The 26,332-nt window shown below is 39.3% G+C and overlaps 1 protein-coding gene, 1 non-coding gene and 1 pseudogene across 2 annotated transcripts; 2 read left to right on the top strand and 1 right to left on the bottom strand.

The window, feature by feature from the left end:
- The first annotated feature begins 1,900 nt into the window (after positions 1 to 1,900).
- On the top strand, positions 1,901 to 4,817 carry LOC115796889 (tripartite motif-containing protein 16-like). The gene has a single exon (XM_030753367.1). It carries the CDS (start codon positions 2,190 to 2,192, stop codon positions 3,864 to 3,866), a length of 1,677 nt encoding a protein of 558 aa, XP_030609227.1. The 5' UTR covers positions 1,901 to 2,189; the 3' UTR covers positions 3,867 to 4,817.
- A 5,840-nt stretch (positions 4,818 to 10,657) lies between these two features.
- On the top strand, positions 10,658 to 10,740 carry trnal-uaa (transfer RNA leucine (anticodon UAA)). Its single transcript has one exon. It is a non-coding gene; the product is annotated as a tRNA-Leu (tRNA).
- A 2,395-nt stretch (positions 10,741 to 13,135) lies between these two features.
- LOC115796907 (tripartite motif-containing protein 16-like) lies at positions 13,136 to 15,823 on the bottom strand (annotated as a pseudogene).
- Positions 15,824 to 26,332: the final 10,509 nt, after the last annotated feature.

Here is a 26,332-nt window from a genome sequence, read left to right as displayed (position 1 = left end):
AATAACCTGTTTTACAAGAATCTTTAGGAGTCTGTGTTATTGTACCTTCATCAATCCAGAGCTTTTTGGTCACTTAAAATATCTTCATAGAACTGTGATGTTATATTTGTTGGAATTTCTGCAGCCTTCTGAGCCAGATTTCTGTTTAAAAACACATTTTTAACATCAGTGACAGTTTTTATCTTGATTAAAAAAACAAATATATAAAAGTCACTTTGCCAAAAACTGAGTACAGCTTCTACCTTGTGATAGAAATGCTGTTTCTCTCTCAAAATGACCTGATATCATTCATGAGAGATATATTTGATATGTTTCACAGATTATAGGTCAACAAGTCATTTACAGCCATTTAAGTACAGGCACTCACATTCTGGCAAACACTGAAAATCACTTTTTGGCACAACACTGGCAGCACCCCCCACTGTCTCAACATAAAAATGACAACAAGGAAACGAGGGCTCACCAGCCGTGTTTAAAGGCAGCATTTCCTCTACTACATACTGTCCGACCAACTTCTTCAGCTCTCCCCCACTTACTGGTTAGTACCAAAGTCCAGCTTTTTTTATTTGGGTGCTGGGGGGCCTCCTGCATTAGCCGCAGCTCTGCTTTGCACAGCCTGGTGGGACTGACTCTGTAAGTGTGACTGTGCTGTGCTGCGACTCCAGATGTCTCTTCATATTTGACACAGCATTTTGCAAGCTTGATATCACTTTGTTGCCAGCACAGAGTGAACAACAAACCTTGATGTTGTCATTTTTAGCTGACACAAACTCAAAATAGTGCCTGTAATTCCAGCTAGAAAATGCAAATCTTTCTCCTCCCTCCACTGTTTATGTTTGTGTTGTTGTGTGCTATTATTGTCCTCATGCTGAAAACAGGACTGAATTGTTGCATTGGCCTTACGTCACTCCCCGAGACGCAAGAAGAAAGCAAAAAATATATATTTTTACTGAAGAAAATGACAAAAATAGTAATGCACAGTGACTTGGATAAGTAACTTTAATCTGATTATTAGACTGCAGATAGTAACGCGTTAGATTACTCGTTACCGAGAAAAGTATTCAGATTAGAGTAACGCGTTACTGACAACACTGGTCTCTGTGGAGTTTGCATGTTCTCCCTGTGCCTGTGTGGGTTTCCTGTGACTGGACAAGTGGTCAAGAAAATGGATTAAATAGACTCTGAATTGGAGCAGAAGTAGAAAAAATAAAAGACAAATAAAGTGCCACAAAATATTACTTAACTGTCCTCAACCTGCTGCTTCCTGTTAATCATCAACTTCAGTACTGATAGTAAACTACAGACTCTCTTTCTGCTGGAGTCTTGTTTACCTTTTGCCTTCCTCCTCTTCTGTCCCTCTGTGTGCTTCTAACACTTTACTGTGTCATACATCAAATACTACACCTGCACCACCCTCTCACTTTGATGGTGTTTGAGGGAGTGAAAGTTGAAGTTAACATGAACTTAATGCAACATAAGCATCATGTCAGTGGCTGCTTTATCTCTATGTTTAGGATCATTATCTTCCTGCTTTGACTAAAACTGAAGGACTGTTTGTTAACTTTGAGAACTCTGGGATTTCTAAAGTGAAGTTTATTTATATAGAAGGGTTAACAAGCTCAGAAGTTCAGGTGATCAGTAAATAAAAAGGGTTAAACACACAGTATCGCTCTCAGAGAGCTCCTCTTCCTGGAATGAAGCACAACTCCTCCTCTTCACCTCCTCCCTGTTTCCTCGTTCCCTCCCCTTCAGATCTGCAGTTTGAAGATGGGTGTAACCAACATGTGGTGACGTGTCAGAGCTGACAGACTCCATTCACTGTAGAAACACATGCTGCTGAGATCAGAGCTCAGACTAGTTTCAGTTATAAGGAAGAGAAACTCACACAGTCACTGACACTGAGAGGAGAAATGGCGCAGAAAGGAGTTCAGCTGGACCGAGAAACCTTCACTTGTTCCATCTGTTTGGATCTACTCAAGGATCCAGTGAATATTTGACCTGACATGACAGATCTGCCAGTTCAGGGATTGGTGGAATCACTATACTTCAAATTGCAGAGGGCAAAAGTTCAACTGCAGCAACTCTACATGTGAAAGTGAAAGAAAAGTAACTTGAGTTTGATACAACTGTGACGCTTTTGTTTGCTGTGGAGGAAACTTTTCAGTCATTCACTGCTGCTGAGAGGAGAAATGGCTCAGAGAGGAAATCAGATGAATTCAGAAAAATTCTCTTGTTCCATCTGTTTGGATCTACTGAAGGATCCGGTGGCTCTTCCCTGTGGACACAGCTACTGTATGAACTGTATTAAATGTTTCTGGGATGAAGAGGAGGAGAAGAAGAAAATCTACAGCTGCCCTCAGTGCAGGAAGACTTTCACACCGAGGCCTGTCCTGGAGAAAAACATCATGTTAGCAGAGTTAGTGGAGGAGCTGAAGAAGACTGGACTCCAAGCTGCTCCAGCTGATCTCTGCTATGCTGGACCTGAAGATGTGACCTGTGATGTCTGCACTGGGAGGAAGCTGAAAGCCATCAAGTCCTGTTTAGTCTGTCTGGCATCATATTGTGAGAAACATCTTCAGCCTCATTTTGATTCACCTACATTTAAGAAACACAAGCTGGTGGCCCCCTCCAAGAAGCTCCAGGAGAACATCTGCTCTCGTCATGATGAGGTGATGAAGATTTTCTGTCGTACTGATCAGCAGAGTATCTGTTATCTCTGCACAATGGATGAACATCAAGGCCATGAAACAGTCCCAGCTGCAGCAGAAAGGACTGAGAAGCAGAAGGAGCTCGAGGTGAGACGACTAAACATCCAGCAGAGAATCCAGGACCGAGAGAAAGATGTGAAGCTGCTTCAACAGGAGGTGGAGGCCATCAATGGCTCTGCTGATAAAGCAGTGGAGGACAGTGAGAAGATGTACACTGAGCTGATCCGTTTGATCCAGAAAAGAAGCTCTGATGTGAAGCAGCAGGTCAGATCCCAGCAGGAAACTGAAGTGAGTCGAGTCAAAGAGCTTCAGGAGAAGCTGGAGCAGGAGATCGCTGAGCTGAAGAGGAAAGACGGCGAGCTGGAGCAGCTCTCACACACAGAGCATCACAACCAGTTTCTACACAACTACCCCTCACTGTCAGCACTCAGTGAGTCTACACACTCATCCAGCATCAATATTGGTCCTCTGAGGTACTTTGAGGATGTGACAGCAGCTGTGTCAGAGACCAGAGATAAACTACAGGACATCCTGAGAGAGGAATGGACAAACATCTCACTGACAGTCACTGAAGAGGATGTTTTACTGTCACCATCAGAGCCAAAGACCAGAGCTGGATTCTTAAAATATTCACATGAAATCACACTGGATCCAAACACAGCAAACAGATATCTGTTATTATCTGAGGGGAACAGAAAAGTAACAAAAATGGAACAACAACAGTCTTATTCTCATCATCCAGACAGATTCACTGTATATTATCAGGTCCTGAGTAGAGAGAGTCTGACTGGACGTTGTTACTGGGAGGTGGAGTGGAGAGGGGGAGGAGTTTTTGTAGCAGTCACATACAAGAATATCAGCAGAGCAGGGAGCTCATATGAATGTGGACTTGGATGGAATGATAAATCTTGGGCATTATATTGTGACACAAACAGTTTTCAATTTTGGCACAACGATGTCCAAACTGTCCTCTCAGGTCCTCGGTCCTCCAGAGTAGGAGTGTACCTGGATCACAGAGCAGGTATTCTGTCTTTCTACAGCGTCTCTGAAACCATGACTCTCCTCCACAGAGTCCAGACCACATTCACTCAGCCGCTCTATGCTGGACTTTATCTTTGGGGAGATGGAGACACTGCAGAGTTGATTAAAGTCAGATAGACAGAGAAGATAGGTTCATGTTGATCCTGACCATTATATGTACTTGTGTAGTTTCTAAATGAGGCTTTACATTTTAGAAGCTGAGAAGTTCAGTGGTCCATTGATGTCTGAAAATAATATTGCACTGATTCAAACTGTACTTACATTTATATACCTTACATCAATATAAATCTGGATCTGTTCTTATGGCTGATAATCATGTGAGTTTAAATTATACTACTCTTCATATTCAGCATGTTTTCAGTCTTGAATCAGTCTGGTTAGTGGTTTTATTCTGTAGTTGCTGTAGTGGGTTGTCAAATGCAAAGAATCCATTGGAGCTGCAGTGATTCATCAGTTAGTCGATGATTAGAGAATTGATTGTTTTATCATTATTTTAATCATATTTAAAACTGCTTCCAGTTTATGAAATGTGAAGATTGTTGATTTTCTTGATCATATATGAAAGTAAACTTAATGTTTTTGAGGTTTGAACTTTGAAAATTGAACAAAAATTTGAATCTTTGAGCTGTTTGAGATTATAATGAACATTTTAACTATGATCTGATGCTTATACTAAAAATCAATGATTGATCTAGAGTGATGTTATTTAATGTCATTTTTCAGATGAAAAGTTTGACCACAGAGTATCATTTACACATTAAAATCTAAAAACTAAATGATACAGTATGTTATGGAGGAGAGACATGTTTATTTGCCCTGAGCTGTGTCTGGCAGGCAGAGCGTCTCCAAACTCCACCAATCTAATGGTTCTGTTTTGGTTTATCTGCTGGATGTTTCTGGAAGTTTAATGTCCTTTAAACAGTTTCATCTGTTTCTGTTCAGCAGCCGCTCATTCAGTCAGAGTGGGTGGAGTTTGAACAGTTTCTTCACCTGCTGTAAACGACTCATGTCTGATCTGCTTCAGTTAAACTAAATGTTAAAAAGAAATAAAGTAAAAACTGTAAGAATGAGTGAAATGTGAAAAGTTTTATTTGGATTAAAAATGTGAATGTTTGGCTCTACATGAAAATGTCTGTTACACTCTGACATGAGTACGACTCTCTTTTGACATGGAAATATGAGTTTCTGATTTTGTGGTGTTTGAAATGAGGAAACATACTGAGGAAAATGTGCAGCAAACATGTGACAGAATTATACACTGGAAAAAGCTCATTAGAAAAGGCCCAAACAGTTTATCTTACAAAGAACTGACCAGAATGTCCTAAAACTGACAAACTGGACTTCAGCTGAGTATCAGAGGAATCTCTACCTGTGCTCAGAAAGTCGACCAAACAGCAGTTTGAAGAACAGCAGAATTTGGGAGCTCTGCAGGATGTATTGTATTGCAGCTCTACATTTGTCTGAAAGCTGTAGTTACTCGTAGTATAGTGTTAGTATATGGAAAAAAAATAAATAAATCACACAATGTGAACATTTTACATAATCGTGATAAAAATGAAGAGTAAACTGATGTAAGTCTTCCATTATTAGCTGAGAAAATCTCTTAATATGATGGAAAAGATCTCAGAGCTGTAAACACTGAATTTTGGATAAATGGGTCTAACAGGACAGAGATGCTACAAACACAACATATAAAATATGATTTCATTATGCACATTAACTTACCTCAAAGTATATAAGCGGTGTTGAACTACTGTGGCCTTACCGCAGTACTCTGTTTGGCTCCTGTGAATAAACTGCCTTTCTTTGAGCTCAACAAGTGAACTGTCTGCTCGTTTCTCCCTAAAATGTTAGAGAGAAACGAGCAGACAGAGTCAAAGCAGAGCCGCAAAATAACCAAACTAACATCAGCTCTGATTAATCCTGATGTTTGTATGTTAAATGGGACATTCAGCTTCGAGTATTTTAGGAATTTCTCCACTGATTAATCGGATAAGAGATACTTTTGTCTTACTAATGAACAATAATAAATAACCAAAGGAGGAAAAAAATTGGTCTTTTTAAATGAACTGCTCATTGGTTTCAAGTTTAGAAACTTGAGTGTTTTTAATAGTTTAGAATGAGATGGTTTAGTTAAAAAAAAAACCCTTTCATTGTGTTTATCTGCTATATTAAATTATATTTTTTAAAGAAAAAACTTTTTTTAATGAAAAAATGCAGGATGAGGTAGGTGTGAGGTAGCTAGTGAACGAGTTTGTGTGTGTGTGTGTGTGTGTGTGTGAGCCTTTAAAGTAGCATGTGGTAACTGCAATGAAGGAAAGTGAGTATATCAGCATTCTTAGAGGTTTGCCTGCGTGTAATTAATAGCTGAAGAAGCTGCACTTTTTGTGCAACTTAAAATGTGATAACTTTCTTATTTATTGTTCTACAAAGCTGATCTTGTTCTCCGTGAAAAGCTCTTTTTTTCGGGAGCTTTCCAGTGGTTCCACTTTCATAACAATTCATTGATTTGTAATTTTATCTATTTATTTATTTTTGTCTCACACCTACTTTAAGTGCTGGTAGAATCATATATATATATATATATATATATATATATATATATATATATATATATATATATATATATATATATATATATATATATATATATATATATATATATACATATATATATATGTCCCACCCCTAATATATATCTATATTAGGGGTGGGACTCGATTAAAAAATAATGGAATTAATTAGAAGCTTTATAATTAATTAATCGAAATTAATCGCACTTTAATATTTAACATGATAAATATTAATTTAAGTTTGGCTGATGAATGAATCAGTATACATAAGCTTAAACTTCAAAATCTTGTTTATCTTCCCACCAGTCTACTACACAGACCAACGAAGGGTGGAAGTGCTCCTGTGATAAGCAAACTCCTGAAATTAAAGTTAAGCATCATAACTGGATAGTTTTATTCAACATTAATGTCTCACTTAATATAGTTGAATATTAATCATTCACTCAGCTGTATTCCTTGATGTTGTTATGCTTGTTTTAACACCTTATTTTGAAGACTTAAAATTAAACCACAAAAAGGAGCAAACGTTCGTTCTCCGTTTAACCAGCTGCTTTTACACAGCTGTGCTTCCCACTCATGGTTGCTAGGCGACATCAGCTACACAGAGGTGAGGGCAGGTCATACTGATATGAAGGCTAGCCGCTCACTTCCGGCCTTTTCGGTCTTCGTGGGCTGCGAAGGACGTGGGCCGGGTCCTTTGTCATGGACAGCTGTGTTTTGCACATACAACAGTCTCACTGTGGATGGTTGGGTGTGACATGAGTGCAGTGAAACCTGTTTCACAAGTTTCTGCTCTGCATTAAAGAAACTTGAGGAACATGTAAGCTGCTGGGCTAAAATGTCCTTTAGCTGGATGAGCTGAATGAATCTATGAAAGTCAGCATGACAGTACTAACACAGCCACAGGCATCATCTGGCAAGTGTAAGCAAAACCGCAGTAGCTGAAGTGAAAGAGGTCTCGGCACACTTTGGGGTCGAGGTGTTTTCCTTCTGTCCTTTACTCATCCACTGAAGAGAAGTTCAGTAGTTTCCATAAACTGAAGTTTGACATTAAGGCCACACTGACTTTGTGTGTCTTTAAGTTTTGTGTCAGATCCAGGAAGTCTGTAGAGCCTCTGATGGATCACTGCAGAAACATCGCTGCATGTCTCGATCTGTTTAAATCATTGAAGGTTTGTCTTAAAGATTGTTGTGTTATTTTATTGCATATTTCATATTGTTTTAGGGACAGTTATTTTTAAACTTTATTTTCATCATGTACTGATGAAGGGGAGGTGGAGACCAATAACTTCTTTTCACAGGGATGTCTGTAAAATATCAAAATGATGCATTAGTCTTAAAGCCATTTCATTTTCACCACAGAGAGGATCAGCAGTCAGCACATTTCTTTCTTAGCTCTGTTGGTGAAACAGTAAAGAAATGAGGTGATTACTGTAATCACATTATATTTTTCAGTAACACATTTCAATAATCACATTATAGTTACAATTATGTTGTTTCTTGCATTACAACAGTTCTTCATTTATCTGCAAAGGAAAAAAACAGAAAACACACTTTTTTCTTCCTGTGCTACAATCAGCTGATTTCAGTTGATGTGCAGGAGGAGCATAAACGTGGGGCAGTCTACAACAGACATGTGGACATTACTTTTACTTTTGTTGCACAAGAAAACAAGTGTTCAACAGAGAAGTGCAAACTTTGACTCTTTGCAAGCATCTGCACAGACAGCATGCTGACAGAGTTTAGCTCAGGGTGATGTTAAAGCTGAGTACAGACGCTGAACCGCTCTGCCTGCCAGACGCAGCTCAGGGCAAATAAACATGTCTCTCCTCCACTACATACAGGTCTGTATCATTTAGTTGTTAAATTTAAGTGTATAAATGATCAAGTGTGATCAAACTTTTCATCAGAAAAATGACATTAAATCAAATTGACTGGTGACTGCTGGGATCCTACCAGAAGGCAGCCATCTTGTGGAATTACTGGACCTTCTTCATGGCTCAATAAAAAACCTTTATATAGGTGTACTCCTGCAGATGAGGCCATTTCTGCTGTTAATAAAACTGTACCAGGACTTTTCATTTATCACAACACCCCAGGATGAAAGGTGTATGAGTCAGCCTTTTTGTGCAACATATCGAAGGATCTTGATGCATTAAATCTGAAGCTTCAGGAATGTGATTGTGTAATGTTTGACATTCATGATGCAGTGAAAGAATTCAGTCAAACTGAACACACTGAGTACACTGAGGTTTCACTGCATTTTGACTTTGAAGTGTAGAAATTCACACAGTTCACCAAATTCATTCCTGACACAATCCCCCAAAATCTGCTGCTGCTCGAATGCTCTGCGTGTCTGGTAGTACATACCTGTGTGTGCAGCTTTTCTCTGTGATGAAGATGAACAAAACCACACAAAGAAGTCGTCTCGCTGATGTGCACCTCCACTCCATCCTTAGAGCTTCTGCAGCTCAGAGCCCAACCCCAAACAAATGAACCAGCTTGGAGAAATGAAATAAGAAAGAAAACTAAACAGCTTTTTGATTCTTGTTTCTGGAGTTTTTGATATCATGTCACAGTTTTTATCTGAAAAATCATTTTGTCTGATGTTATTTTTGAAGAAAATATGATTTAATTTAATTTAGATTGAGTCCTGGTCTCTGTTCCTTGTGCTGTAGTTTAATTCCTCCTTCAGTGTTCCTCCCTTTTAAGTTTAGTTATCTATGTTGTGTTCTTGTTCCTGTAGTGTAGGTGTTGTAGTCCCTTCTTCCTTGTGTTGTATCAAATCTGTATTTCTGTTTCCATGTCTACTTCCTGTTTAACTTTGGCAGGAGTCTCTCTCAAAGCACACTTTTTATTGTGTGCTTTGTATTCAGTTTTACTCCCCTGGTCTTGTTCAGTTGTGCTCCCTGGTGTGTCCTATCTCCCTGCTTACCTTGTGTGTGTATATTGTCTGTGTCCTCCTGTTCTTTGTCACACTGTCTCACTAAGATAATGTGCTTCCTGGTTCAGAGTTTCCCTGTGTATTTTTAGTTGTAGACTCCAGTTGAGCTTTCGGTGTTTCCTTGTACATGATGTGCACCCAGCAACAAGCTGCATATTTCTGACTTCATGTGTTTTCCATCCTGAGTCCTGTGTTTGGGTCATTATCCTGCCTGCCACACTGCAGAATCCTGACACGTATTTGTCAGGGTTGTTCATTATCAACAAGGTTTAGTGGATGGGACATGCTAGCTGGGCATATCTTGGCTTTATTCATTTGTGCATGTTCATACATAACTGTGCATTTGTGATCTTTGGTGGTTTAATCCGATTGGGTTGCTCACTGTTCCTGTGGTGACAGCATTTTGCTGTTTTCAAACTGTGGATAGACTAATAGCAATTCTGTATGCTGAATAATTATTATTTACATATTACAAATGGTTTATTTACTAATCTGTAATTAGGTGGATTTGCATAGTTATGCAAAAATATAGATCTTTTGGATGAAAAAAGCATGTCCAACATTTCCAAAAGCAGGTCAAACACTCTAAATCATATTTCCTAAAAAGCCTATGCCCTCTAGATTGAATATGGCATGCACTGATGCTCGTCCCACTTTCCTCAATGTCATGAATATGACATAGTTTTACAATGTGTATCATACTGAAATACATTATTTGTCAATTATTTATTAGTGGGTTTGTGTACATGGACTGAAGAACAATGGCACCCACAAAGGAACAAAAGTTTCCTCTGTGACCCTGAAGAAGAGTTTCTGTTCAGGAGACTTAGTCATCATTGCTGATGCCACAGCTCCAAGAGGATCCTGGGTGATGAGCAGAGTTTTGAGCACTACATCAGACTCCAAAGGGTTGGTCCACTCTCTGAGAGCCCAAAACAAAACCAGTATATTGGAGAGACTTGTAACCAAGCTTTACATAAGTAGGTCAAGTGGGATGGGTCAGAGGGGCATCAGGACATATGAGAGAGGCTGCAGACTAACACCTTTATGTCTGTAAGTTTGCTGCATTATGGTGAATAAACCGTCCCAAATGCTCTTTATGGAATGGACTTTTTCTTGTTGTTTGACCTGTGTAAGATGCAGTCCTAGAGATGCCTCAATGGCCATTAGTTTTGTTTTTAGTGTGGACAAATAGCCACTAGACTGATGTTGATATTGGTATCGGATCAATAATAACTTAATAGGATCAATATTTTAATTTGTGTCTCTCCTCTAAGTTCAGTCCGCTGCTCCATCTTCATCAAACAGCTGTGTTTGCACAGGTAACATCACTGATTGTGTTCCTAACATCCTTCTTTCAGCATTTTTCTTTCAGTGGATCAACTTCATGCACCAGGATGGCCGAGTGGTTAAGGCGTTGGACTTAAGATCCAATGGACATCAGTCCCCGTGGGTTCGAACCCCACTCCTGGTAAGATGAAAGTTTCCCCTGTAACACCTGGATGTCCTCTGTGGCTGCTGGTATAGCCACCATTAGAATGAATCATCCATCAATAGAAGTCTGATCCAGTTTCAATGCAGTTTATTTGTCACAAAGGAAAAGAATCTGGACTGTTTTCCTTCATACAAGGTATAAAAACAGTGAAATTCTTTGACTGCTCTTAAACAAAAGCATAAAGATGAAAGAAATAAATACAATAGTTTACAAATATAATCAAAATATACTCTGAACTAGTATATGGGGATAAAATGAAAGTAGAATAACTAAAATATTGGCAAAATATAGTATAAAATATAACAGACACTTGTCTTTTGTTTCCTTTTTATTTGTAGGTTAAATTAGGGACATTCAGCACTGGTTTGTTTGTTGTTTTGGCACTGCTCACCTCTGAAGCAAATAAACTACTGCATACTATTTACCACAATACTGTTGCTGACTTTTCCTGTGTGGTTGGAGTGGGGAGTAACACTCCATGTTATGCCCTGTTTTCCCCTAGACTTGGGACATAACACAATATATACATTAACAGTAATACAGTACAGTGCAAATAGCATGACACCCTGACAGTAGTGATGTGTCTTTCTGTGTCAAGTACTGCAGAAAGATTTTTATCTTATAGATGCTTCATAATAAGATATGCACATTGTAACAAACTGATCAATAATTAAGTAACACATTGACATCACAACCCCGTCTCCCCAAAAGAGTTTGTTCAGTTTTCCAAAGAAGTGCACACACCAGAGTGAACACAAGGCCGAGAATCGAGCTCACACACCTGAGCCAAACTGTGCCTGGATCCTGGAGTCTACATCCAAATTAAAATATGAATAAATTGATGCCAATTCATTTTTTAAACAAACATAAAATATAGCAGCAGTGAAGAAGATGCTGTCATAGTTTAGCATGAAGTTTGTCTACACAGAGCAGAGCTAAGAGGCAGAGCGTTACAGAGACGGTGAGCTCAGGTGGAGGGAAAGTAAACATTTTCTAGTGTCCAAAACTGCAGCGCTTGTTCCTGTGATCACCATGAAAACCTTTACTGGGGAAAAGCTGGAGGGAATCCTTCATCCAAGCACATTCAACAAGCTCCAACATGAGGAACAGAGAACTTTTTAGCTGCTCCAATGAACACCGTTTTTTTCACACAGCCAACAATCTGCAGGAAAGCTAAAATATTACACTAAAATATGAGCTTTTAACTTAGTCTGACATGTTTTAATGAGGCAGGCTGGTCAGTCTTCTTGAGGGACTGGTAGAAAAATTTTAAATAGCTATTTTAGTTCATGTTCCAATTATTTAGTCATCAACGTGGGATTGTGGCTGTTTTCAGTGGTAGAAAAGCACTCAGGTCCTTCAAGTCAAAAGTATAAAGGCCTTTGAAAAGTTGTAAATTCAGTGTGTCTAAGTATCAGCAACAAAATTGACTTGAAAATAAATGTGAAGCAAAGTAACTCCTGTGAGTATTTTTCTCAGTGATGTGAAATAAATGGTGTTTTTGGAAGAATATTACTGCTGTATGTGTATCTGTTGCATATTACTGCCGTAGATGTTTAAATGCATTATATATTTTTAGGTAAGTTAATCTACGTCATGAAAGCATATTTTCTAAATATGTTGTGTTTGTAGCATCTCTGTCCTGTTAGACTCATTTATCCAAAAATCAGCCTGTTTACAGCTCTGAGATCATTTCCATTATATTACGAGATTTATGATGTGGCAGGATTTACTCAGCCAATAAAGGAAGATTTACATCAGTTTAAGCTCTCTTTTATTTATCATGAACATGCAAAATTATCAGCACCTGTAATCTGATAATTTTGTTTTCTATATACTAACTCTATACTATGAGTAACTAAAACTTTCAGACAAATTTAGAGCTGCAATACATTAAAAGAATTATATTTGTCTCCTTCATATTTAATATATTCATATATTCACTTTAAAAGAACAATATTTGTCTGAGATGAAACAAGTAGAATTGGAATTAAAACCCAAACAGCTCCCAAATTCTGCTGTTCTTCAAACTGGTGTTTGGTCGACTTTCTGAGCACAGGTAGAGATTCCTCTGATGCTCGACTGAAGTCCAGTTTGTCAATTTCAGGATGTTCTGGTTGATTCTTTAAAACTGTTTGGTCCTTTTCTAATGAGCTTTTTCCAGTGTATATTTCTGTCACATGTTTGCTGCACATTTTCCTCAGTATGTTTCCTCATTTCAAACACCACAAAATCAGAAGCTCATATTTCCAGAGAGTCGTTCTCGTGTGAGAGTGTAACAGATGTTTTTCATGTAGAGCCAAACGTTCACAATTTTAATCCAAATAAAACTTTTCACATTTCACTCATTCTTACAGTTTTTACTTTATTTCTTTTTAACATTTAGTTTAATTGAAGCAGATCAGACATGAGTCGTTTACAGCAGGTGAAGAAACTGTTCAAACTCCACCCACTCTGACTGAATGAGCGGCTGCTGAACAGAAACAGATGAAACTGTTTAAAGGACATTAAACTTCCAGAAACATCCAGCAGATAAACCAAAACAGAACCATTAGATTGGTGGAGTTTGGAGATGCTCTGCCTGCCAGACACAGCTCAGGGCAAATAAATGTGTCTCTCCTCCACAAAACATACAGGCCTGTACCATTTAGTTTTTAGATTTAAATGTATAAATGATTGACTGTGATCAAACTTTTCATCTGAAAAATGACATCACTCTAGATCAATCATTGGTTTATACAATAAGCATCAGATCATAGTTAAAATCTCCATTATAATCTCAAACAGCTCAAAGATTCAAATTTTTGTTCCAAGTTCAAACCTCAAAGACATTAAGTTTACTTTCATATATGATCAAGAAAATCAACAATCTTCACATTTCAGAAACTGGAAGCAGTTTTAAATATGATTAAAATAATGATAAAACAATCAGTTCTCTAATCATCGACTAACTGATGAATCACTGCAGCTCCAATGGATTCTTTACATTTGACAACCCACTACAGCAACTACAGAATAAAACCACTAACCAGACTGATTCAAGACTGAAAACATGCTGAATATGAAGAGTAGTATAATTTAAACTCACATGATTATCAGCCATAAGAACAGATCCAGATTTATATTGATGTAAGGTATATAAATGTAAGTACAGTTTGAATCAGTGCAATATTATTTTTAGACATCAATGGACCACTGAACTTCTCAGCTTCTAAAATGTAAAGCCTCATTTAGAAACTACACAAGTACATATAATGGTCAGGATCAACATGAACCGATCTTCTCTGTCTATCTGACTTTAATCAACTCTGCAGTGTCTCCATCAGTGAAACCAAGCCGAAGTCCAGCATAGAGCGGCTGAGTGAATGTGGTCTGGACTCTGTGGAGGAGAGTCATGGTTTTAGAGACGCTGTAGAAAGACAGAATACCTGCTCTGTGATCCAGGTACACTCCTACTCTGGAGGACTGAGGACCTGAGAGGACAGTGTGGACATCGTTGTGCCAAAATTGAAAACTGTTTCTGTCACAATATAATGCCCAAGATTTATCATTCCATCCAAGTCCACATTCATTGAGGCTCCCTGCTCTGCTGATATTCTTGTATGCGACTGCTACACAAACTCCTCTCCCTCTCCACTCCACCTCCCAGTAACAACGTCCAGTCAGACTCTCTCTACTATCCAGTGTGATTTCACGTGAATATTTTAAGAATCCAGCTCTGGTCTATGGCTCTGATGGTGACAGTAAAACATCCTCTTCAGTGACTCTCAGTGAGATGTTTGTCCATTCCTCTCTCAGGATGTCCTGTAGTTTATCTCTGGTCTCTGACACAGCTGCTGTCACATCCTCAAAGTACCTCAGAGGACCAATATTGATGCTGGATGAGTGTGTAGACTCACTGAGTGCTGACAGTGAGGGGTAGTTGTGTAGAAACTGGTTGTGATCCTCTGTGTGTGAGAGCTGCTCCAGCTCGGCGTCTTTCCTCTTCAGCTCAGCGATCTCCTGCTCCAGCTTCTCCTGAAGCTCTTTGACTCAACTCACTTCAGTTTCCTGCTGGGATCTGACCTGCTGCTTCACATCAGAGCTTCTTTTCTGGATCAGACGGATCAGCTCAGTCAACATCTTCTCACTGTCCTCCACGGCTTTATCAGCAGAGCCATTGATGGCCTCCACCTCCTGTTGAAGCAGCTTCACATCTTTCTCTCGGTCCTGGATTCTCTGCTGGATGTTTAGTCGTCTCACCTCGAGCTCCTTCTGCTTCTCAGTCCTTTCTGCTGCAGCTGGGACTGTTTCATGGCCTTTATGGCTTTATGGTTTCATGGCTCTCACAGTAAGAGGCTGGACAAGATAAACAGGACTTGATGGCTTTCAGCTTCCTCCCAGTGCAGACATCACAGGCCACATCTTCAGGTCCAGCATAGCAGTGATCAGCTGGAGCAGCTTGGAGTCCAGTCTTCTTCAGCTCCTCCACCAACTCTGCTAACATGATGTTTTTCTCCAGGACAGGCCTCGGTGTGAAAGTCTTCCTGCACTGAGGGCAGCTGTGGATTTTCTTTTTCTCCTCCTCTTCATCCCAGAAGCTTTTAATACAGTTCATGCAGTAGCTGTGTCCACAGGGAAGAGCCACCGGTTCCTTCAGTAGATCCAAACAGATGGAACAAGAGAATTTCTCTGAATTCAGCTGATTTCCTCTCTGAGCCATTTCTCCTCTCAGCAGCAGTGAAAGACTGAAAAGTTTCCTCCACAGCAAACAAAAGCGTCACAGTTGCATCAAACTCAAGTTCCTTTTTTTTTTCACTTTAACATGCAGAGTTGCTGCGGTTGGAATTTTGCAGTGTGTTCTTTGACGTTCAGTGATTACATCAATCCCTGAGCTGGCAGATCTTTCATATCAGGTCAAATATTCACCGGATCCTTCAGTAGATCCAAACAGATGGAACAAGAGAAGGTTTCTCAGTCCAGCTGAACTCCTTTCTGCGCCATTTCTCCTCTCAGTGTCAGTGACTGTGTGAGTTTCTCTTCCTTATAAGTAAAACTAGTCTGAACTCTGATCTCAGCAGCATGTGTTTCTGCAGTGAATGGAGCCTGTCAGCTCTGACACAGCACCACATGTTAGTTACACCCATCTTCACACTGCAGATCTGAAGGGGAGGGAAACAGAGAGGAGGTGCTGTGTTTAAGAGCAGGAAGAAGAAACAGGATTATCAGGCTGTGCTTCATTCCAGGAAGAGGAGCGCTCTGAGAGCGATACTGTGTGTTTAACCCTTTTTGGCCTCACTGTCACTTTCAATGATGCCACAGCCTCTTTTATTCACAGGTCTCAGTTAACTCCATTAGGTTAACTGTGAGTAAAGCGAAGAGAAAGAGCACTGCTATGATGTTTTCTTTGACAGTGTTGATGGAGAAGTTCAGAGACAGAAGTAAGTGTGAAAGTAGATGAGTTGAAATACCTCGGATCAACCTTCCAAAACAACACAATGCTCCACAAGTGGAATGAAGAAGGGAGTGCAGGCAGGGTGGAGCAGGTGGAGATGAGTGTCAGGGTGATTTGTGACAGAAGAAGAAGAAGAACAACAACATGATAGTGAGACCTGCTATGATGTATGGTCTGGAAACAAAAAACAAGTAGTGGCGTTTGAGATGTTCAGGATTTCATTGGAGTGACCAAAATGAATTAGAAATGAGTTTAGGAATATGAATACAATTACCTTTATTAGTCCCACAATGAGGAAATTACAGAGGAACAGCTCAGGCTGAACAGCTTGTTGGTAAAAGCTGAAACTTTGGACTGTGAACCCTGTGCAGCACGTTTCTTATCCCACTGCCTTTAATCCTGTGCTGGAAAACAAACTCATGATGTAACAAAAGTTACAGATATGTAGGGCAGCGTGGTGGTTAGCGCTCTTTTCTCACAGCTAGAAGGTGTGGGTTTGAATCCACCTTGGCCCAGGCCTTTGAGTGTGCTTTTTGCATGTTCTCCTCATGTTTGTGTGGGTTTCCTCAACAGTCCAAAGACATGCAGTTACTGGGATTAGGTTAAGTGGTGGTTCTCAATTGCTTAGAACAATTTTATTTTAGGCAGCTCAGTAACATGTCAAGAAATACATTAAAGAGAGTTTAATGAAAAACTGAAGAAGTCTTTTGAGTTTTAATCGCCAAATACTGAGAAGCTACACAGATCAAAGAAAGCAGTCTTCAAAGATTTGAGTAGAGAAACATGTCAGACATATACGCCAATGCAAGGAATGAATTAGATGGTAGATGATAGAATATTATTCATAATTACAAGGATTTCAATTAAAATTGTCTTTAATTTTCTAGAAATGGCCAGTGGAATACATAAATTAATCCAACTAAAACCCGTGTCAGACTCAAGGCCCGCAATCTAATTTTATACGGCCTCACTTTATCAATGAGGGAATAACAATCAGGAATAATGAGGGAGGGAGACGCTGAAACTATCGGAATGGACGTGAGGGAATGAAAAAAGTGAAAAAACAGGGACGAATGTGTTTGCAGCCAAAAAACTGAGCACAATGAGCGAGGACCAAAAAAAGGCTCAGCCGCCACCACATATAAAACACCAACATGCGACCGCAAGGTAATTAACACACACAATCCAGCTACACAAGCAGAAATGTGGACATGAGGTCGGACACTTCTGTAGGTTGTGTACAGAGGCTGCAAAGACCCTGCAAGTCTAATTAGGAGCATCTAACCAAGCTAGCTCCAAAACAGAAGCAGCTTCAGGTGGTGAGAACATCAGGAGTTTGTTTTTGTCAAACACCACATGTAGGTGCTGTTAATCTGCTGCACTGATGCTGAAGTTTATTGTAGAATTTATTGAGTTTTGGAGTTCATATTTTTCTTTGTTTCTCCCTGTTGATGTTCATGTGTGTCCTTAATATTACACACATTTAGCACGTAGTGCTGCTGTCTTGTGAACAGTTGGTTGTTCAATATATTTCTTTAAACGGTATCTTTTGTTGAGTTTTTATTGCACAGTAGTCACTTTTGTGCCTTGAATCTTGCACCTAAGTATGAAAATACTAAAACTAATACTGAAACTAACTAACTTAGCATGAAACCAAAAATAAAAAGTAGTAAAAACGAGAAAAACCACTCTGAAAACTAACTAAAACTAAGTGAATTAGAGAAAAAAAAGTAAAAAAAAACAAACTAAACCTAAACTATAATGTAAAATCCAAACTATTATAGCCCTGCCTGCAGCTTCAGGGATGAAAATCAGAGCAGGTCTCCACCGCTGTGTTTGCAGCTGCACTTTTTGCTGATAAACTGGACACACTGCCAGTTTGTTGATATGAAGTGCAAAAATTCAAATCACAGTTTTTACCTGGAAAATTAGCAAATTTTCATCAGCTTGAAATATTCTCATTTTTCCTGATGTCATTTTTGAAGAAAAATATAATTTTATATTTTATTTAATGCGTTGAGGGAAAAGTTGCTGTATAAATGAGCAAAGTGAGGACGTGGAAAGCGAAGTCGCGGATGATTATTTTTTGTCAGCAAGATCTGGATGAGAGCTGGCAGATTTTCAGCTGGAGTTTTTCTGGATGAGGATCGAGTGAAATAAGGTAACTTGCACTTATCAGATATCTTTTTAAATGCAATCAAATGTGTAAATATGTTATAAAAATTATTTATGAGTTTTATAGGATTCACTCTCTCAGAAGCACATTCGTTGCACTTGGTTAAAGTTTTGAATGGTACTGGTACTGTTTGCAGCTGAGTTAGCGCCCAGGGTACTCTGTGTCTTAGTGCCAGCAATTAGCCGGATCCCTTTTCTTTAACCCGAGAGTGGAGCAGATCAGAGAACAGGTGAAGATAACATTTTATAGTAGAGTTGACTGTGATGTTATTTTAACTAAGTGGCAAAAGTGTCATTCACGTGAATCGCATAGATCCCAAGCCTTTTTTCGGAGGAGTCGGTTGGTTGTTTTAAAATCTTTTTAGGCTTGAATTTTCAGAGATAGAAGGGAACTCTGTGTCTTCATAATAAAACATATTTGATGTTGTTTGAGTGCATTAGGCATCCTTATTTGGGCAATCACAATCATGAAAGCAGCCACCCCACTGATAACAGCAGTGAAGATGACCTCTTATGTCAGCCAGACAGATATGGTTATGCTACTAACTAAAGTCATTTAAGAATACTGTTACTATGCTCACACATCTTTTTTTCAACTTTAACTGTTGTTGTTGTCCTGATCCACCTGAAGGACAGAGTCCTGAAAACATGGAGAAGCGCAAGATGACGGAGGCTGAAAGACTGAAGAGAGACCCTGATCACCAGCTGCTAGAGCAGGGGTAGGGAACTCCAGGCCTCGAGAGCCGGTGTCCTGCAGGTTTTAGATGTTTTCCTGATCCAACACACCTGAATCAAATGACTGAATTACCTCCTCAGTATGCAGTCAAGTTCTCCAGAGTCCTGCTAATGATTTCTATATGTGATTCAGGTGTGCTGGATCAGGGACACATCTAAAATCTGCAGGACACCGGCTCTCGAGGCCTGGAGTTCCCTACCCCTGTACTAGAGGATCTGATGGTTGCTACGTTTTCCCAGCACAGAAAAGAGATTATTGGAGATCAACCAAACATCACAGAGCTAATTTCCTGATGGCCAGCTATGTTCCACAAGAGACAGGTGATCACACGACTTTGCATTAATTCCACAGAGAGATTTAATTATATGTTAAGACAGTGTGGACTGTGTCCTATTGAGAAATGTTTTATTGTCATGGATCGGGGCGGACCGTGTAGTTGGGAGTGTTTTCTGTCTTCCAGGTGGTCCGTTGGGGCAGGCAGCTGTTAACGATTGCTCATCAAGGTCGGGAGTATATAGGAGGGACTGAGACGTTGACTCGCCGCCAGATTGTTGCTCTGCTCTTCGTGGTAGTAATCCGGCTACACAAAGTAAAACTAGTTAAGGTTCATTTACTGAAAGTTCATGTTTGTACTTACCAGCCTTGCCTTCCTCCCGTTTAGTAATCCTCCCTGGTGTACCAGCCCTCGCTTTCCTGCTCTGGATTCCCATCCACTCGGACCTGCTCCTCCTGCCTTCATCTGCCTCTGCCTGCCTGCCCCTCGGACCACCTCGCCCCGACTCACTCGCCAGCCTCATTCCCGACCTGACCGTTAAACCTGAGTTCCGAGTAAGCCACCTCACCTTCTCCCCCAGACCATCACAATTTTTAGTTAGTTAATTTCCTGCCTGACCCTGTTCTTTTCTTTTTCCATTTCAGATTCTCCGTACTTGCCAGAAAGTTCTCACTCACCCCTGTTTTCCCTGTCAGCATTATTTTGTATTAAAGACTGTTTGTTTTCTGTTCACTGTTGCCTCTGCTTCTGGGTCCGTTTTCTGCCGGCAACCATGACATTTTATCACTTCAGATTAGAGCAGAATTCAGGAGACTCGCCACTACAGACCTTCTGGAATCTTTTCTTGATGGACTTGATGGCCTGGTCCCAAGACTGCTGGAGGCAGACAAAGCAGCAACCAAGTCTGGAAAGAAGAAGTCTCTCAAAGACATTTTGGACTGCCTTCTGAAAGATGTAAGTGGACCTGTCTAGAACTTGCTTGAAAATTATGCACTATTTATGTTTGTTAAAATATTTTCATCTCACTGCATGTCTCATATCTTGAAGGACACAAATGAAAGGAGACGGGCTGCTGCTCTGCTTGGTTTGCCACTCTACACATCAGGGGAAGATCCATCAGCTCTCATCAGCATGTGTGATGTAAGTCAACAATTTTGTAATTCAACAACTGTATGTTTACATTTTTGTCTCTTTCACTTTTTTTGGTATCTTTGAATTTTTAAAAACCTTTTTGAGTATGTATGGTTGGGGCGAGCAGGAGTGGGGAGTTGTAACGGAGCGCAGTGTTAGTACAGAAACTGAGTGAAAAACTGTTAAAGATGGGGCCAATAACAGAGGACAATTTAACCATGTAAGAGAAGTCCTACTATAAAAAACAAAAAAGTCAGCATTAGTTGATCTTCCTACATATTTAGGATATTTTCAGTGCTTCACTTTGGTAATCTTTGGTGTAATATGGTACACAGCATATTACACATGTACAAGAAAACAGAAGCTCTGTAGATGAAAAAGTTCATGTCAAAAACAAGGGCTGCCTGACAATAAAGTAAAGCACTGAAAAAAACTTTAAATATGGTGAACACTTCCACAGTTTGTTTTCAGGTGGAGCTTCTTTTACATGTTTAATGCATCTTTTGTTGTTGGCCTCATTCACAACAGTTTTTATTGCTTTGATTCTGGGACGTTTGTGCTCTGTGCTTCTACAAACTGGGAGTGTGTGTGTGTGTGTGTGTCAGGTTATTCACTCACTGAACAGAAGAGCATCATATGACCCCACTTCAAAAAACTGAACTATTCCTTAAAGTGTCAAGGCATACAGGTTGTTAAACCACACAATAGCGTCCAACAACTTGTAATATAAAGATACCTTGGAGTAATGGCATTCTGTGCTTGCACACAAAAATGTTTATGTATTATTTTTTCTTCTTTTTAAGGCTCATTTCGTCACTTTTGATGATGCTATGAAGGGGATGCAGCTTGGCCTCCTGATAGCCTGTCAAGGTGGTGAACGGGATCCCGTTCACCACGAGACCTTCGATGTGGCAGTTGTGGTGGAGGAGACCACTGTGCTTCACAACATGAAAGATGTGGCACAGAGCTTTGCCGTGCTTATGGGTGTAATGTACTGTGTCAATCTCAAGTATTCAGATGACATGAAGTATTCCTTTGAGTTTCTTCAGAGAGGTGATGAAGATCAGACCAGAGCAGGCTTTGGCTCGAGTACATGGATTGAGAAACAGAATCCTGAGGTACAAACTGTAACATTTATGTTTTAAGTTTCATTGTCACTTCTAGAAGGTGCTCTTGTAAAAATTTGTTCAGTTCTTTTTCTATAAACAAAAACTTTCAGTATTGTGTTGAAATGACGTTCTTTACAGAAAACATCCCTCTCATCACTGTCATTGTGCGATTGCTAACACATTGATCTTGTAGCACTTTATTATATTGGACTCTTTATGAAGGCTGATTTTATTGAGTTTGTTTAATGTTAATGTTTACAGCACTTTAAGCAAACTTCTGTTAAATGTGCTTTATGAATATATTGGATTTAGATAGTGTGGTTAGAATGTTCTCATTTTATATAGTCTTAACTTCCACACATGTTGTCTTGGAGATAAATGTTCGGATTTACACTCACTTTAAGGCTCGTCAAATCTGTGAAAACTGTATTTGATGGAGAAAAAGTCTGGAAAATGTTTTTGAACATGAGTTGTAAGTATATTCAGTGTATTTTGTTTTTTTAGGAAACTGGTGAACTTGCTGTTATCAGTGGAGAAAGGGGATTCAATTTGAAAATGTGTGTTAGCTTAAATTGCAATTTTAAGTTCAATTGAAGAAGAAGAAACAGCCTTTATTGTCCCGCAAAGGGGAAATTTAGGTGTAACAGCAGCAAAATGTCAAAATAATAAAATAAAATAATATATACTGTAAAGGATTATAACTACAGGAAATGACAATATACTATGTATTACTATACAATATGTACATACTATTGGTTCTATTCTTGTTTTTGTTGGGAGCAGTGATGGTTATAAAGTCTTACAGCTGCTGGGAGGAAGGATCTACGATAACAATCTGCCTTAAAACGATCTGCCTGAATAACATGAGTTAACTTAACTTGAAAAGACAAGTGATATAAATATCACTTGTCTTAGTTAAATTTTAAAATATAAGTTGAAAGGATATATAAATGTATTTTACTTTGACAAGAAAAAGCTAGTTTTCTTGAATTCACAGTGGAAATTTGTGAGCTGTTCTAACTCAGAGTATCAAGTTCAAACAACAGGTAGTCATTAATAACACAAATGACATAACTTAATTATGTGAGTTCAAATGGTATATAATTAATTATAAATCTGTCTGAATTCAGTTGATTTCCTCTCTGAGGCATTTCTCCTCTCAGCAGCAGTGAAAGTCTGAAAAGTTTCCTCCACAGCAAATAAAAGTGTTGGTTGGATTTTTACACTCTTTGAAGTACTTTGAAGTTAGGAGTGGGACTTTAACATGTTAATTACGATTAATTAATTACGGGGAAAATAACAAATTAAAAAATTTAACGCATTTTAATCACACTTTGCACCGTGGAACGTTTCTCACTGAAGGAGTCCAGGCATACAGATTATATCTACGCACAATGTGATAAGCGTGATGAGCTGTGTGCAAAGTCATGTCGCGTATTTGCAAAAAGTGCTCCGCTGTTTCCGTTGCCGCTGCTCTACCAGCAGCTCGCCTCGCTAGCTGTCACCTGACCGGACTATCGAGGTTCGCTTTAGCCGGAGAGAACGTCCGACTGCTGTCACATCATTTTCAACCTCCGGCTGGTTTTCGCCCTGAGTGGAAGTTAAACACAGATATAACTCATTCAGACAGGGGCATAGTGGCCATCGGAAGGTTTGAGAGGTTTCCCGAACCTTCTGATGGCCAGAATTTTTTTTTTTTTTTTACCCAATTAAGCACAGCAGTGCTGCCTGCTGCAGCTCTCCTGGTCACAGGTGCAGTCGCACCTGCAAATAAAGTTCTCTTGTCTTAAAATTATGGTTTGTCTGTTTGCCTCTCCAAACCAAGCTCCCGGGCTGAATTTTAACCCCAGCCAGCCCCTGGTTGGAAATTAATCATTCAATCATTCACTTCCTTGATGTTGCAGTGTGTTATGCTTGTTTTAAGAGCATATTTTGAATTAGATTTCAAATCAAACCACAAAAAGGAGCAAAGGTTCATTCTCCGTTTAACCAGCTGCTTTTACACAGCTGTGCTTCGTGCTGTCACGGTTGCTAGGCGACATGAGCTATGCTCAGGTGAGGGCAGGTGATGCTGATATGAAGGTTAGACCGTCCAATTTCACAACCGGCCTTTGCGGTCTATGAGGGTTGGGTCCTTCGAAGGATGCCGCCCCTTAATTTGGACACAGCTATGGAGATGACGGATGAGACTACGCTGGTGGATGGGAAATTTAAATACAAGAAACTTCCAGGTGGAAGTACAAACAAAAATGCTGAGTTTGCTTATCACAGGAGCACTTCCACCCTTCGCTGGTCTGTGTAGTAGACTGGTGGGAAAATAAACAAGATTTTGAAGTGTAAGCTTATGTATATTGATTCATTCATCAACCAAACTTAATCAATATTTCTCATGTTAAATACTGAAATGCGATTAATATCGATTAATTAATTACAAAGCTTCTAATTAATTAGATTAATGTTTTTAATTGAGTCCCAGCCCTATTTGAAGTATAGTTATTCCATCAACCCCAGAGCTGGCACATCTGTGAAAGGAACGAGGAAACCTCAGTTTGTTTTGGAGGATGTTTCACACCAGGGTTATAATAGTTTTGGATTTTACATTATAGTTTAGTTTTAGTTAGTTTTTACTTTTTTTTCTCTAATTCAGTTAGTTTTAATTAGTTTTCAGAGTGGTTTTGCTCGTTTTTATTAGTTTTTATTTTTGGTTTTATGCTTAGTTTTAGTTAGTTTCAGTATTAGTTTTAGTATTTTCATACTTAATCAGGTACGCTTTAAAGATACCCTTTAAAGAAATATATTCAGCAACCAACTGTTCACAGACAGCAGAACTACATGCTAAATGTGTGTAATATTAAGGACACACATGAACATCAACAGGGAGAAACAAAGAACAATATGAACTCCAAAACTCGATAAATTCTACAATAAACTCCCAATAAAGTTCAGCCTCAGGGCAGCAGATTAATAACAGCTACATGTGGTGTTTGACAAAAACAAACTCCTTGAAGGAGTCAAAGCTCAAATCCAGCTGCATCCTGATGTTCTCTCCACCTGATGCTGCTTCTGTTTTGGAGCTAGCTTGGTTAGATGCTCGCTGATTAGACTTGCAGGGTCTTTGCGGGCTATGCAGCCTACGGAAGTGTCCGACCTCATGTCCGCATTTATGCATGTATAGCTGGATTGCGTGTGTTAATTACCTTGTGGTTGTGTGCTGGGGGTTTTTTGGTCCTTGCTCTTTGTGCTCAGTTTTTAGGGTGCAAACATATTTGTCCCTGTTTTTTCACTTTCTTCATTTCTTCACGTCCATTCCCATAGTTTCAGCAGCTCCCTCCAGGAATTTGCTGACATTTGTGAGTCCTTATATTGATGCTTTGATTATTAGTCCTGATTGTTATTATCTGACTGATAAAGTAGCCGGAAACGCACAAGGACTAAACACAACGTTGTGGCTGCGTTGACCCGACGAGTAGTCACGTTTCTCTGGAGGTGCAGGCCAGGTTGCCTTGTAGGATGAGAGCGGTTTCCGTAGCTGCCTTGTGTGCGCTTCTCAGGTCTACTTTGATGTTGGTGTTTTTTTTCCTGACTAAGAAGTGTTCCGTACATCATCCACAACATCATCCACAACAAGACACTCGCTGCTATCTGTGCTATCATAGTAAAAAAAAACAAAAAAAAAACACTCCACATGGGACTCTCTGAGGAGCAGCGCGGTGTGCGCACGCACGCACATGCGCACCCATTTGCCCGACGGCGTTCCGAGCTTAAACTCGGAGAGAGGAAAAAAATGATTTCATATCAATCCACAAGACTTTTGAAAAAATAACAATATCTATAATTTCAGTTAGTTTTAGTTAGTTTTGTAAACTCACAATTCAGTTTTAGTTAGTTGTCGTTTCTTCCTTTTAATTTTAGTTTTTATTTATTTCAGTTAACGACAATGTTTTTTCAATTTCAGTTTTCGTTACTTCGTTCGTTTTCGTTAACTATAATAACCCTGTTTCACACTATGAAAAAACATAACTTCACATCATATACAGATCTGATATTTGATTAAAAAAAGAGGAGATTACATGTAACCTTTAAATTTGCAGTTTATCAGATGCCACTGAGCAGCCCTTTCCTTTAAATCTAATCTCTCCTTCCTCTCCTCTTTCTTCCATCTTTCTCTCTGAGTGAACTTCTCTCTCATTCTGGGGAATACAGCAGCTGGACCTTTAGCTCACAAGTACACTGTCAGACAAACTGCACACAGTGTGTCAGACAATTGTCAGACAAACTGCACATAAACAGTTTGTGCATTTGTTGATATTTGTTGAGCTGTTAGAAACGTTGCATTTGAATTTCTTGCCACAATATGTTACTCCAAATTATGATCCTCTTCTGTAGCTCTAGCTAGATGCTGAAGTTCCATGATCACAATTTACAGACATCCTCACTTGTACACTGTAACCTCTGAGTACAGTGCTTTAAATGATGTATAAATTATGGTCTTGCCTCTTTCATCTCTTTGTATGCAATAAGCCCCGGTGATGGAGGATACACTAATATGACTGGCTTTCATGTGTTGTTGTTCCTCCATTTAGTCTCAGGTTGGTTTGATGTTTGTAGTAGGGATGGCACGATACCACTTTTTTATGTCCGATACTGATAGTGATATTTTACATTTTGATATCGCCGATACCGATACAAATCCGATCTTTTTTGTATTATTA

Source organism: Archocentrus centrarchus, chromosome 18, assembly GCF_007364275.1.
Source record: "Archocentrus centrarchus isolate MPI-CPG fArcCen1 chromosome 18, fArcCen1, whole genome shotgun sequence".
Lineage (NCBI taxonomy): Eukaryota > Metazoa > Chordata > Actinopteri > Cichliformes > Cichlidae > Archocentrus > Archocentrus centrarchus.
This window is presented reverse-complemented; position numbering and strand designations above follow the sequence as displayed.